Here is a 15,062-nt window from a genome sequence, read left to right as displayed (position 1 = left end):
CGGTTGACCGCGATGCCTCTTGACATTTGGTATCCAGTCTGTGGTCTTCTTTGCTCATAGCGCTTCCGGTATCCAGGTAACGTGGTCAGTCCTATCTTCAGACTCGCAGCTTTCTGAGCAACGTCATTGATATTCGTTAAGGAACGCAGCAGCAAGTTCAAAATTCGATCAATTAATTTGACACCAAAAATGATGCAGATGCGTTCCGTTGAGGAACGCATTAGTATCATCGTAACTTAACATAATACAGCATGACGCCTGTATCCCCGAAGGGATAGGCAGAGATGTGTAATATACACCCACTTCTCGCCAGTTTAAGTTCCATGTAATATATGACATGACGTGGACGTGTATCCTAACTTATTTATCTATTCATCATCATCAGCCCATTAACGTCCCCACTGCTGGGGCACGGGCCTTCCCTATGGATGGATAGGGAGATCGGGCCTTAAACCATCACGCGGGTCCAGTGCGGATTGATGGTTATTAACGACTGCTAATGCAGCCGGGACCAACGGCTTAACGTGCCTTCCGAAGCACGGAGGAGCTCGAGATGATTTTTTTTGTGGTCACCCATCCTATGACCGGCCTTTGCGAAAGTTCAACAATCGCAGACCGAGCGCGTTTACCGCTGCGCCACCGAGCTCCATTTATCTATTTTTTATCGTATTATCAGATGAGTTTCCGATATAAGAAAGATAAAGTTTTAAGTAAAAATGTAATACACTTGGTGGGGTGCTTATCTCGAACGTGAGATGAAGCAGTTTGTCGCTCAAATGCTGACCGTCGCGATCTTTTTGCTGATTCTCTACTTGACTTTACGTTTTTTGTCTACTACGAAATGTGTAAGTTTATTAAGTCGTATTTTTACTGCAACAGAGGTTTACTTAAAGTCATTTTGTTGTTGATTGTTACGTCCATCATTTAGCAGAATGGTACTTAAGTAGCTATTTTCGTTGGTGGCGATAAGTTGGTCCCCGCCTGCGATGCTTTCCATCAACATTTATTTTATGAGGGTGGCATATTCTGTATAGAAAAAAACCCTCTATAAAATAAACGAAAAAAAAAACATTTATAAATTATATTTAATAAATAAACCTCCTAATTTTATTTTAAATTTAACAGTTGTCAATCGTCCGTCCCTTTCCTTTTCTAAGAAAATGACAGGTATGACTTAAGATAAAATTAGATGGTGTGTACTGAAATCAGCACTAGTATTTAGAATAAGTATTTTATCTTTACGATACCGTTTCTACCCTAATGGGCTCTAGCTCAAAAACTAACCTGGCAAATCCCAATTTTTTGATATTGTATTATTCTTTCTTGCTAGAATAGCTACCTAGGTATAGCCTCCTAAATGCGTCATTGAATCCTTACTCAGGCTTCATACTAAAACTGATATGATGACTAAGACTTGAGGAGCTCGGTGGCGCAGCGGTAAACGCGCTCGGTCTGCGATTGTTGAAGTTAAACAACTTTCGCAAAGGCCGGTCATAAGATGGCTGACCACAAAAAAAAGTTTTCATCTCGGGCTCCTCCGTGCTTCGGAAGGCACGTTAAGCCGTTGGTCCCGGCTGCATTAACAGTCGTTAATAACCACCAATCCGTACTGGGCCCGCGTGGTCGTTTAAGGCCCGATCTCCATATCCATCCATAGGGAAGGCCCGTGCCCCAGCAGCGGGGACGTTAATGGGCTGGTGATGATGACTAAAACTAATAAAAATGCCAGTGAAGTGTGTGCATCTACTTTTTTAATTATTATTTCCTTGACTTCCCCGACCAGCAAACTATATTAAAATTACCGAGGCTCACTTATTTAATCATAACTTTGTTCGTTCCCCTGGGTTGGCGAGGGTAATTCTTCGCCCAGCTTTATTGCCGGAGTTGTGAATTATTAACTCTAATGTGCGAGCTATATTAATTTTCGCGTTAACCCTAGCGGTTGGGTTATGTTCGTCGTGAGGACTTGTTCGGCTTTCAGCCATTTTATGACTGGGTTTTTTACTAGATGTGGCGGTTCCCGCACTACATACCCGCTATTCGTGTTAAACGTAGTTTCCTCTTGGAATTTATCATTTAATTTTGAGTGTAAAACGGTTGCTTTTTTCAAAATGTATTGTATTTTTTTATTTTAAATGTTAACGGCAAGTTTGCGTAATGTAATAAATCTTGATCATCTATTTTGGCATAAACCAATAGATTATAAAATGTATAAAACATTTATTTAATACGAGGATGGCTGTTCACAATTCAGTACTTGTCCCTACGTTGAAGTACGGTAGTGAATGTTGGGTATGGCAGAAGAAGAATGAAAGTAGAATGAATAGCGTAAAAATGAGGTCTTTGCGTAGGATCTGCGGTGTTGAGTGATAGAGCGCTATAATGTTCAAAACGTAACACGTACTTACTAAGTAAGAAACTGTCAAAGGTTACTAGATTTCTCCGCTAGTCGTAAATTATACCTAATCGCGGCGCCACATGTACTGTTTTATTACCTATGGCATTTATAATTAAATAATTAAAAGGCCTATTACGAAATGCTCTAGTTCTCCTATAATAAATATGTAAATTCAATGCAACAAGCATGTACTGAGTTGCATTGCTTATGAAGTCAACTGTTATTGTTATTACGATGGCTTAGTACACTACTGAATGGATTATCGTATAACTGAATAGTTCTAAGCATGTGTCATAGTATTTACTATTGATCTGCCTACCGCCTTACCAAAAAGAACAACGCAAACAGTGAACGTGTGAAAAGTATTTGACAGCAAAGTTTAATAAAATTATTTTATATAATATATAGTCTATTGATAGTTAGCCCATAGTAAAATTATTGATCGATAATTATAATAGCTGTCGATACTGTCGAAGCTCATGGAGACGAAAGTATTGTCAAATTATTGATAGGACGCTCTTTTTTAGATAAAAAATATCGATTGTAAAGTTGTCGATAGTAAATCTATCGATAATTCGGCAGCACTAGTAATAGGGTATTCCGATTTCCATATGATAATTCAACTAAAGTGTAGTTTAGTCTGTTAGATCCCTTTCCATATCTCGCGGTCTTATGCGTGCCCAATAAATTTGAAAAAAAAAAAACCATAAGGGCCCATAGTGAAAATCACGTAAGCGTCTTTCAGATGTTTTTGTTAACAAAACTTCCCTACAGACACGCTAGGTTCAGGTTCATACTTTTATCCGTAATGAAATTAATTTAATGAAATCGATGTTACGTAGTTTTCACTAGGGCCATAGAATAAGAAATAATACCACGTCTCTCTCTTTATTTAAGAGCTGCGCTCGTGTCGGTCGATTACTCAATCGCCATTCCTCTCTTCTTCCCGCCAAAACCTTCACCACCCGATACGACACGACCTGCACCTTCTCTTTTATTTGTTTCATAAATGTTATCCTAGGTCTACCCCTTCCTCTTTTCCCTTCAATTATTCCTTCTATAATGTTTGATACCACGTATAGAACTGAAACTCCGCTCCGCCCCGCTCCGACCCCCCCGGACATAGTTTAGTCTTCAATCGTACGGCGTCAGACGTCAAACACACAAATACGGGTGTACCATAACGTCAATGGGGTCTGTGTAACACGAGGTTGTTTGTATGAATGTCCGGGGTGTGCTAAGGCGATAGATAGGTGTACCATAGTAACAAATATTGCCAGTTGAAAGTAGGCAACTGCCATCTTACCTACATTTCTTTAGCCGTAAAATGTCGGGTGCGCCCTGATTGATAGTCCACGGATTGAGGTTTGTGAGCCAATAACAAAAGCTTGGAACCAGGGTAATGGCACTATTACCGGTATCACCCCTAATCACGTGCTTTTAACGGCGTCACAATATAGTACGCGAACGGAAACGTATCTTTGTGCCAATAGACAAGAGGACAACCTAGTCGGCGATGTCATGGTATAGGAAAACCAGATATGCTCAATCCTATGACAAGCCGCCACTGCTAGACATCACTATTCGGAAGAATTTCAGAGCAATATTGTCTTGTTTCATACTTTTTAGAGTGCAATATTTTTGATGTCGGGTTTTTTTTCTTTTTTTTTCTAAGAATCAAGCGCATTTTGTACCACCAGATACATTGTTTACGTTACGTGTCTGTTGTTGAACGTAGTTAATCTATATTTAGGAGTTTACCAAAGCGAAGCGCTCAGGTCCTAAAAATAGGTCTTTAAATATATGAAGTTCTCCCGGCAAGGATGCATTTCTTCACTATTTTAGTAATTATTGTCCTGCTGCAAGAAAATGTCTCAATTTATCTTTTTTTTTTTCAATAGCAACGTTGCGTTGGTTCTTACGTTTGCTTATAACTTTTTGTCAGTTTTAGATGAGGAGAGCCGAAAGAGCCTCATTTGCCTGGACTAGAAGTAAATACTAACCGAGGTTATCAATCATTTAAATAATTTAAAATTAGAATAGAATAGAATATGTTTATTTATCAAAAAACTTAAACATGTATACATTACTGGTGGATCCCGCACTAGGGAAACCCTGTATCGTTGAATATATCTAATTAGCAAACATTACCAACAATCAAAACAACCAATCAACCAACCAATATGGGCTCAATAGTAACCCTGACACCATGGTTGATGAGGTTGGTAATTCACTTCACAACCCACACGATAGAAGAGAAGATTAGCAAACACTTTTAAATACTTACACCGGCGAGCATGCCTTTCAAAGAAGTAAAATTATAACATATTTTCGTAACAGTACAGATTTTTTAGATAGAACATTGAATTGTTATTGAATTTTTGATATGACTTGAAAATCAAAAAACATAAATCAAGCACAGAATCAAAAGTCTAAACCTGTATAACATGGATAGAAATGTATGATTAGTAAACTCTCTACGTACCTACAAAACTCCATACTTAGTATTTCAGTACCTAAGCGTAGAGATTGCAGTCTGTACATCTAATAAGATTAGTATTAGTCACAATGTCGCGGCCATGAATGCTAACGAGGAGATGATTCACAGATTATTTTACTTTTTACAACTACAACACTTGAAGAACAATAGAATAGTTGAATAATCATAGTTATTAAGGTAAAATGATGTAATTCGCTTTGCAATAACTATTGAAGTATTGAATTAATTGAAATTATTGTCTACAGCATAATAAGCAACTTGCGACGATGGCCTAAGTAGTTGTAGAGGAACGTATGATTAAGAAAGTTTATAAACAACAATATAAGCTCACAACTATATCCCAATTGGGGTAGGCAGAGGTTCATCCATCGCAAGATGAAAAAAGTACACCTCACCGAGCTTTCTGTTACTGTGAGTTTCCAGGCAACGTTGTTCAAAAACTGTATAGATGGTGTCAATATTTCCCTTCGTTTAACCTTCTAATTTCATGGATAACAGACATATGCATCTTTTATTTTTGGGGATAAATTATGATCCTTTTTATTACACCCAGGCACAATTACATGTTCCACCTTCCACCCATTATTAGAGAAGCAAAATAAAGAGAAGCAATATAGGTAGCAACATAATTTCATATAATATGTGATTCAAGCAACAATTATTTTTTATATAAATGCTTCTGCCATTACATTGATAAAACACATGATAAAATGTCGGACTTATTACGTTTTTCTTGATTAAAATTCTTAAATAAGTTAAATAGAAAAATAAGAAAACGTTTATCGTTCGTTTTAAATCTGTCTTTATTTAGTAATCAGAATTTCATAATTTATCTTGAACCTAGTACACGATCCAAATGTCTATCTATAATGTATCTAGGCATAGCATGGATAATAATATGGATAAATATCTGAAATAAATATTTCATTCATTCATTCATTCATTCATAACATTATTATCAGTGTCAGTAGGTATTTTAAAAGTTTAATAAATTGTAATAAATAAAAACTACCAAAATATTGGCTTTGTTTAACTTTTAAACTCACTCTGATAATAACGTGTCGCCTGACAAAATTAGATAGACAATTCACGACAATTTCACAAACATAAATTCGAAATTCAAATTCAAAAATATCTTTATTCAGTAGGTAACATAGTTACACTTTGAATCGTCATTTTTTAAAAAAAGTAAAACTACTGCAGCTTCTCACAACCTGTATTAGCCGGGGAAAAGAAGCTGCAAGAAAAACCTCGGCACAGCGCCCTAGACGTTCTTTAAAAAAAATAAATAAACATAAAATATTGTTATACAATTGAGTAATTTAGCTGCCTAATATCAGTCATTTAATGAAAGTATATAGGAAAACCTCGTAAGCGCCTTTTTGAAAAATCTCATTCTGTTGTGATTTTCAACAAAACGTCGTAACGGACACGCTACTCCATTAAAAACTGTGTTTTTTTATTTGGGTTGAAACTAGCGTGTCCGTTGCGCGGTTTTGTTAACAAACATTGATCAAAAAGGCGTTTCTGATGTGTTTTTCTTTAACAAAACGATCGTTTTCTTTCAATTAGTTTCAATCCGTGTAAAATCGAGACAACTAATTTTTACTTGGATTGAAATTAGCTTGTCTGTTACGAGGTTTTGTTAACAAAAGTCACATTCGAATGTGATTTTTCGAAAAGGCGCTTTTGTGGTTTTCTCTATAAGGTGACGATATATAAATTTTACAAATAATTGTCATAATTTACAATTTAATAATAATACTGATTCCAGCACACACCATCTAATTTAATTTTAAGTTATACCTGTCATTTTCTTATCGTAACCGTAACGTAATCGGCATAAAATTTATGGAACACTCGTCAATTTTAGGCAGAAATTTAAAAAATCCTCTCAAAATTTTATACTGGCAAATAGCCCGACAAAATTAAGTTGGCACACGTCAAACGGGTTGCATATCAGCGAGATGCCTATTTTATTCGCCCGGGTTATCCATTCGTTTTAAAATTAGCAGTTGTCAAACATTGTCCCTTTCCTTTTCGGAGGATAAGAAAATGACGGATATAACTTAAAATAAAATTAAGAGGTATTTGCAGGAATCGGGGCCATTCTCTGTTTAGACGAATAGGTATTTAATGGAAATCATCAGTCATCCATATTTGTCACAATTTATTATACCTATAGGTACCTACAATGTTGCAATTCATCCGTCCCTTTGACGCACTTTAGCTTCCTTATTAATTATTTCTGTAATACATATTTGTCATAATGGATAATTAGAAGCATGACTTACCTTGTTTTCCAAAGGATAACAAATTTCAACGGGTAAATTAATTTTTCCTGTTTTACCCGTCTTGTAGACCAGGAAAGTCTATAATTGCACGGTACCTAACGAGAAAACTTTGGTTTTCTTTGGCCAGATGCCTCGTTTATCTCACTTGGTGCTGAGTGTCTGTAATTTAGGCCTGGTTTCCACAGACGCGGAAATGCGGAGATGTGCGGATTTGACCAATCACAGCGTTCGAGAGAACGAAAAATGAAGACGCTCTGTCACTCTCTCCCTCACGGTGATTGGTCGATTCCTGCACATCTCTGCATAGTTCCGTGTCAATGGAAACGCAGCCTTACTAAAGCATGATTAGTACAGCAGTGAACCATAGTTCACCTTCACTTCTAAGTGACTACTAATTATATAATCTCATGTAGAGAAAGTACTCACGAGTATCTTCAAAGTGTATATTAGTACATGTTTGTGTGATGTGAGGAAACACTCGTTTCCCTGTTTACCTTGTCCTTCATAGAGGTTGGGGCCAGTAGACCAGCGGGTATAGAAGAAAGAGCGATAGCGGATATTTAATGTACGGCCAATGCTCTAACAAGGACCACTTGTCCTAAGAGTGCACTTAAAGAAGAAGAAAGAGGTTGGAAGGGCCAAGGAGAGCGCGCCACGCAATAAGTCCTACCTGAACACACTCTGTTTCTGAAGGCACTTATATATAATACCCTTCCTAATACATCAAGAATCTTTAAGGAAAGTTATATAGCTTTTAAAAAAAGTACAAAGAGGAGTTAAGAACTTGAGATGATAAGTTATATTATAAGTTACAACACAACACATGTTTAAAGTTTTTTCTTAAGAATCTTTTGGAAGGCACGTTATGCCGTTTGGTCCCCGGCCACTAGTTCAAACACCTCCACCAACACGTAGTGGAGCAGCGTGGTGGAGTATGCTTCATACCCTCTCCGGTTGATTGAGGGGAGGCGATTGCCCAGCATTGCGACTTATGTAGGCTATTGAATTTTTCGTTTTTTTTTTGTTGAGAATATCAACACACCATAAAAATAATAAAATGTTTTATAAATGTTTGTATGTTTTTATTGTGTGCAATAAAGTAGATTTGATTTGAATAAGTATACGAACTCTGTTGTTTTGTAGCCAAACGACATTTACACAAATGTTATGTTGTGATGATGATGATTTACGCTGACTGTGTAGTTCCAAGTTCCGATATAAATGATTCACGCATTAGCACATAATGCTTGTACAACCTCAGGTTGCCTTCGAAGCCTTGTGGTCGAGTCATTCGAGTCATCGTTGAATCATCAAGTACTGTTGTCATGGCTCTGTCGTTTATTGAAGCTATAGGAAAACTTAGATATCTTATATACATTGTAATTACTTAAAGTGATTATAACCGACTTTATAAAAAGTTTATGAGCGGCTTCAAAAAGGAGGTTGTTTTACGGATTTTTAAGGACACAACTTCTATCGTGTGGGTTGTGAGGTGGATTACCAACCCCATCAACCCTGGTGTCAGGGTTACTACTGAGCCGCCAAAGGCCCCTGACATAGCTCATGTAACGACTACTAACTTACATAAGTAAGTAGTAACCGGAACCAACGGCTTAACGTGCCCTTCCGAAGCACGGAGCATCTTACTTTCGGACAATCAGGTGATCAGCCTGTAATGTCCTAACCAAACTGGGGATCACAAAGTGATTTTCGTGATATGTCCCCACCGGGATTTGAACCCGGGACCTCCGGATCGTGAGCCGAACGCTCAAACCACTGGACCACGGAGGACACAACTTATTATGGGACATTCATAATACATGTTCAAAAGTGACGAAGTTCTTTCTTAAGACTCTTAAGAAAGATTAGTAGGTATATTTACTATGTTTTGTAACAAAACGTAACATAGTAAAAATACATTACACATGTCGAAAAGGCGCACCCCTCTGACTCACACGCACTTGTTTGATAATCATTTGTTTGTACACAAAATCACGTGGGTCAACAGACTGGTCGATGGACTGACTGATTGACTGACTCACCGATATCCTGCCCAGCCCCTGGCCCAGATAGGGTCACGATTATGGTATATTACTCATCATCATTACGGTGATAAATGCATCATAGGTATAATGAGCTATTAAGCTAACTTGTGAAGTTGTGACTCTTCGACTTCTACGAGGTACAGATTCTATGTACAATCAAAGAGCAAAAGTTCAGTCACTGAGCCCTGCGAATTATTTGTAAACAGTGGTGAAATTATAAACCGTTAATTGTCATATTTTTTTTCGCTATAACTTAGTCACTTCTAAACACGAAATGACTTATCAATAATAAACAAAAATAATGCTATTTACTGCACTCGTCAAAAAGCCTGCTCCTGACTAATCCGGGCGCGAAGGTGCCCATTACACTATTGTCATAATTACCTTTAAAATTTATGTTAAAACACATAATAACGGGTTCTTACCGCGTTTAAATGGGTATATGAGACTCCCGATATTTCGACACTGTTGCAAGTGCCATGATCACGGGATGACTAATACCGGGATGACTGAATATCGGGAGTCTCATATCCCCATTTAAACGCGGTAAGAACCCGTTATTATGTGTTTTAATTATGATAATAACCGCGTAAACTTAAAACAAAATTTATGTTTTTGTAGGTATTCTTGGTCCATTACAGAAATGACATGTAACCAGGAGGTCTTAAGTGCAACCAGTAACATTACTTTGCAAGAAGCTGATTGGATTTTTGCAGCTTATCGTACCTACTACATTTGCCTACATTTTTCCATCTAGTTTTATATTTGCAGATGGATGCATTTATTTCAAGAGGATTCTTTATAAGGATTCGTTCATAAGATTTTGTTTCTATAGCACACCCATGAAACTCACAAAGAGGAAAAATATTCAATATTAATCAATAGGCTCTGATTCGGACGGGATTTGAAACTGTAGCTTCAATTAGATCGAAAAATTCGCTCGGAAAGAATGACAACCCGGTGGTGTAATAGTTAACGTGCTCGTCCCAGCTTGACAAGCGCTCTTCATTGATTCATGACTTATTTTCACTAAAAACAAAAAACCCCCGGGTTATGTCTCCCGGGGTAATATAAAAATAAACATGTTTCTTTGTAACGCGACAGAAGTGAGCCAGACGTGAGCGTTCATCGATCCTGGCTCTCCCTGCAAAGATTCTTTACCTCCTGACAATTTACGTCAATGAAAGTTTTAATACGATTTATAGGAATTGGGAGTTACTTTCTTGTAACTCTGTGTTCGTAAACTCAGTTTCAATTTTGATAGGTATAATTATGATTGGCTATAGTTGTAAACCTGATGGAAACAATTGGGAACAAAATGGAATCGTTCCGGTGCCCCTTGCTCCTTAGCGGCTTACGGCTATTAAGACCAAAATGTAAGATCCTGGTCATCTTGCGATGGATTTACCTCTGACTACCCATTGGGATAAACTCGTAAGTTCATGTTGTTGTAAGACCCAGAGGGTGTGAATTCGGTGCCCGATACGAATTGGTGCTGGGCGGAGATTTACTCGAAGGACGCAATATACGATCCCGACGACTCGATTACTCTAACCATAGAGGCGGCCAATCAGTTCGCGACAACACACACATACACACACTTCAGAACCCCGATACCGAATCCGCTGGCGTGGTCGACGATTTCCCTCATTCAGCGACGATCGCTATCGACCCAGGGTCGATTAATTCTTTCAAATATTATCCTCTCAGACGACGCCCTGAGCCGAGGTTCGCGGCCAACTGGACACCCTCAGGCTGGTTGTTGGCGCTTTCCATTTGTCCGGCCAAGTAGTTAATGCCATTTGCGGCAAATCAACTATAAGTCACATCAAAAAAGGAGAGTTACCGTTCTATACGTATAGTATTTTTCTTTATTCTATGTCTTTACCCGACTCCTCCCACGGCGTTTTAGGTACTTATACTTATGAAACTATTGAAATCCGATGTCAAAAAGCTAACAAGCTTGAAGTGTACGCGTTTCAGACTTAAACGATTAACCTGAGAGGATTAGTATTAAAAGCAATGAGGTCATCGACCTATATGTGTGGCAGCGTTTGGCAGGCGCCCCGGCGCATCTACGCCAAACATCTCATGCATAATCTAGGCACGGATCCAGACTAGTACTCATACTGAAGTGTTGTATGAAAGGGGTGGAATGGGGGAGGTATGAATAAAATACAAAGATAGACGCAGGCAGAAGTAATAGGGTAGATCAGGAGTTCTCAAACCTTTCAGGTACTACAAAAGAAGTGCCTACTTTATGGAACCCGCATATCAAATGATTACAATACAAAAGACACTAAACAAAGATAAGTGAAACACTTTATTTTGTGCTTTAACTTTTAATGTGAGGATGAAATTGTTTCACTGTTTTATCAATAATTGCATTATAGTTCGGTATTATGAGGAACCCTGGTGACTTTTCTACGGAACCCCTGGGTTCCCCAGAACCCATGAGGAATCGCTGCAACAGCGCAGCTGACAGGGTCAAATATAAATTATAAAATGCTAATATGACGTCACTGTTTTGGATTCTCATACAGAAGCCATATGACGTTTCTAAACAAATTACTTATTTGACTAGGTTGTCATCTAGCCTAATCATGCCCATATATACTACCCGATTAATGTGCCCGAATTTTCGAGTGTAGGGTTAATAAAGTATGGCGAAATCGTGGCACCACCCACCCGCTGTGCTATTACACTGCCTGATCATGACGCATTGGACCCGAGTCTTAGTGACAATTAGCTGACCTCAGCCATGTTCTATTACAGAGTTCATCAGACTCGGTTTTGACGACTGGCTCGATATCGGACCGTATCAGCAACCTGCAGCAACAGACGTCGGAGCAACATGCGCCATCGCAAGCCACGCTGCAACGAAACAAGAGCGCATTGCATTCTGGACAGAACTCACTAGGTAACGTATAGATAGTTGCATCAAATATTATGTGAGGACGGGCTAGATATCAGACCGGACCAGCAACCTACAGCAACATGGGCTCTCGCACGCCATGCTGCAGCGGCACAAGAGCACGCTGCATTCTGGACAGAACTCACTTGGTAATATATAATTGTTCATCTTTCGTCATATGTGACGACAAGCTAGATATCATACCGTATCAGCAACCTATAGCAACATGGGCCTTCGTACGATACGCTTCTACGGAACAAGAGCGCTGTGTTCTGGAAAGAACACACTTTGAAATCTCTTGGTATCTAATATATCTGACAACACACGTTGCCATAGTCGTCGTAGAATCTCAGTTATATCGTTGAGACACAATCTTAGGGTGGTGTTAATGAACTAATCAGAACTGAGACTGCCCCTCAAGATAATGCTCAAGTTCTATATGAGAACTGACACATTGACATGATCTGGAGGGCAGTCCCAAAGTTGAGATTAGTTTATTAATACGACCCCTAGACCAGGTTCAAACTCTTGTGGTAAATTGCCAAAGACTTAAGATATTAATATTGCGTACATAACAACCATACGAGAAAGAGCTAACATAATATTTGTTAGTAATATATAGTATGTGCTCTTCACGTATTTCAGGAGGCAGCATGACTTCCCTAACATCAGCGCCACCGACTCCAACACCAGCGTCCTCACTCTCCACATCAGATCTCTCTGAGCGACCACGAGTGTCTCACGGGAAACCGAACCTGGCCCCGAAGCCGCCTACACTGGCCCCAGGGGCCGTGGTTGACACCAGGCCTTCACCACCGCCGAAGAAACTGATTGTTAACGGAAAGATTGCTAGTAGGACGCAGAGCATGAGGGTGCCAAGGTAAGGAAGGCTGCTGACGTATCTTTTAAGTTATAGTAGTATTGCATATGAGCCATATCACCCTGAGGCTTTTAGTGGCCGAATAGTAACCCTGACACCAGAGAAGAAGAAGTGGTATTTTATATAAATCCTGGCTCCAATGTCCCCCTACATTAGCTCCAGGAGCCGTGGAAAGATTGCTAGTAGGATGCAGAATGGGTTGCCAAAGTTAGAGATGTCAGTTACAAGCTTAGGAAGACTATTCTACTGGAATTCATTTTAGTCTTGTAAAGTTGTAAGACTATCTCGTATAAGCTATACTAGTAACATATTGAAGTCCTAGCTCCGAAATCGCCTATATTAGCCCAGGGAGCCATGGTTTATACCAGGTCTTCACCCCCTCCAAAGAAACTCAATTCAATGGAAAGATTGCCATTAGAACGCAGAGCATGAGGATGCCAAGGTAAGGAAGACTGTTTTTTGGCATTACTCGGAGATTTCCTTTTTTACTGAGAAGAACTTATTTCATCAAAATACAGACATACATATATGAGATTACGCCCATTTTCCGTTGGGGTGGACAGAGACGACGGAATTCCATTTACTAGATCCTTACACACCAGTTTCACTTCTTCCCCAATCATCAAAGTCTTCATCCACGTTTCCCGGTTTTGAGTACTCTTAACGTGGCGTTTTAAACATCTTGGATCAGATGCCGGTGTGTACGTCTGGGCCTCAAACTAACTCAAATTAAACCGTGTGTGTTTCCAGATTACGAAAACGGTATGTAAAACGAAGGTTGATGGTAGGGCTGGCAGAGGAACACCTAGAAGGATGTACATTGACCAAATTGGAGATGTCCTTAGAAAAGGTTTAGTACAAACTACTCTGAATCGGCGTGCGTGTATGAAACGATTGATGAATGTGTAGGAAGCAGAAGAAGTGTGTCAGGAATAGTCAGGATCGAAGCAAAATGGAATTCCATAGTTTCTTCTTACTCCAGTGGGAAATAGGTGTGAGTGTATGTATGTATGTGTTTCCAGATCGCCGCCAGTGTCCCCTCCGTCGCCTCAGGGCGGCATGTCGCGGCCCATGCAGCTGCCGCCGGCGCCGCTCAACCCGCCCATTGGCACCAAGAACCCTGCCTCACACTTTGGTAAGTTTTATGATTTGTTTCTCTTCTCTTGTGAATATACCTACATTCATACGTACAGTCATGAGCAATATAATGTACCCACTATAGGAGTCTGTCGCACTAACATATTTGACATTTAGTGAGACTTACAGTTCAATTTGTCAAAAAAGTTAATGTGACATGGTACCAAAGTGTATACATATTAATGCTCGTGACCGTACGGGGGATCAAAAAGATCACTTAGCGATTCCAGTAAAAATCAATATCGCAATTTGACACGTGCGCATATAAGAGTAAGTGCGCAATGTCAACACCCCAGTTGAGATAAAAAGGCCGCAATCTGACATTTGTTGTCAACCCATTGGTTGACAACAACAGTTATTTTGATATATTATGTGTAAATGTCCAATTGTCAATATAGACCCCATGTTGATTTTGGATACATAAAATCTCGCTTATTTCCCATTGGATAGGCAGAGACCACGGAATTCTATTTACTACGATCCTGACACACCACTTTTGCTTCTTCCACTTTCATCAAAGTCTATGCAATTAAGTATTTTTGTAATGTATTTGTGTCAGTGTTTCGTTGAGCTTGTATAACTTGTATTGTTACATGGGCAGGTACCCTCCGCGCGCCCCGCGGGCTGCGCCCTCCGGGCACGTGCCCCCCGCCGCCCCCCGGCGCCCCGCCCCCGCCGCCCGCCCGTCACGCCTCCCTCACGGCGCCGCCGCCGCCGCCACACCATCGACAACATGTAAGTTTATGTTGATAGTCTTGGAACCTAAATCAAGTAACACAAATCAGAATTAAACATACCATATTTGCATACATTCACGCCCATAATCTCTAATGGGCTGGGCGGAGCCGTACGTAATCAAGGATCCTTGCGGCCCTCGTTTAAAAGGTCATATTG

General features: G+C 39.5%; 1 protein-coding gene across 3 annotated transcripts in view; it reads left to right on the top strand.

The window, feature by feature from the left end:
- Window positions 1-15,062, top strand: part of LOC126371705 (uncharacterized) — a 44,064-nt gene that overhangs the window by 22,140 nt on the left and 6,862 nt on the right. For 2 of the 3 annotated variants that reach the window (XM_050017020.1, XM_050017018.1), the window contains 4 exons: window positions 12,013-12,157; window positions 12,797-13,031; window positions 14,054-14,166; window positions 14,770-14,903. In XM_050017020.1, coding sequence (XP_049872977.1) covers window positions 12,013-12,157; window positions 12,797-13,031; window positions 14,054-14,166; window positions 14,770-14,903 — 627 coding nt within the window. Of the gene's footprint in view, window positions 1-12,012; window positions 12,158-12,796; window positions 13,032-14,053; window positions 14,167-14,769; window positions 14,934-15,062 lie in introns of those variants that run through there. The other variant, XM_050017019.1, reaches the window with a different exon arrangement.

The sequence above is a fragment of the Pectinophora gossypiella genome, chromosome 13 (assembly GCF_024362695.1).
Source record: "Pectinophora gossypiella chromosome 13, ilPecGoss1.1, whole genome shotgun sequence".
Lineage (NCBI taxonomy): Eukaryota > Metazoa > Arthropoda > Insecta > Lepidoptera > Gelechiidae > Pectinophora > Pectinophora gossypiella.
The sequence above is the reverse complement of the archived record's forward strand: the minus strand, read 5'-3'. Positions and strand labels throughout refer to the sequence as shown.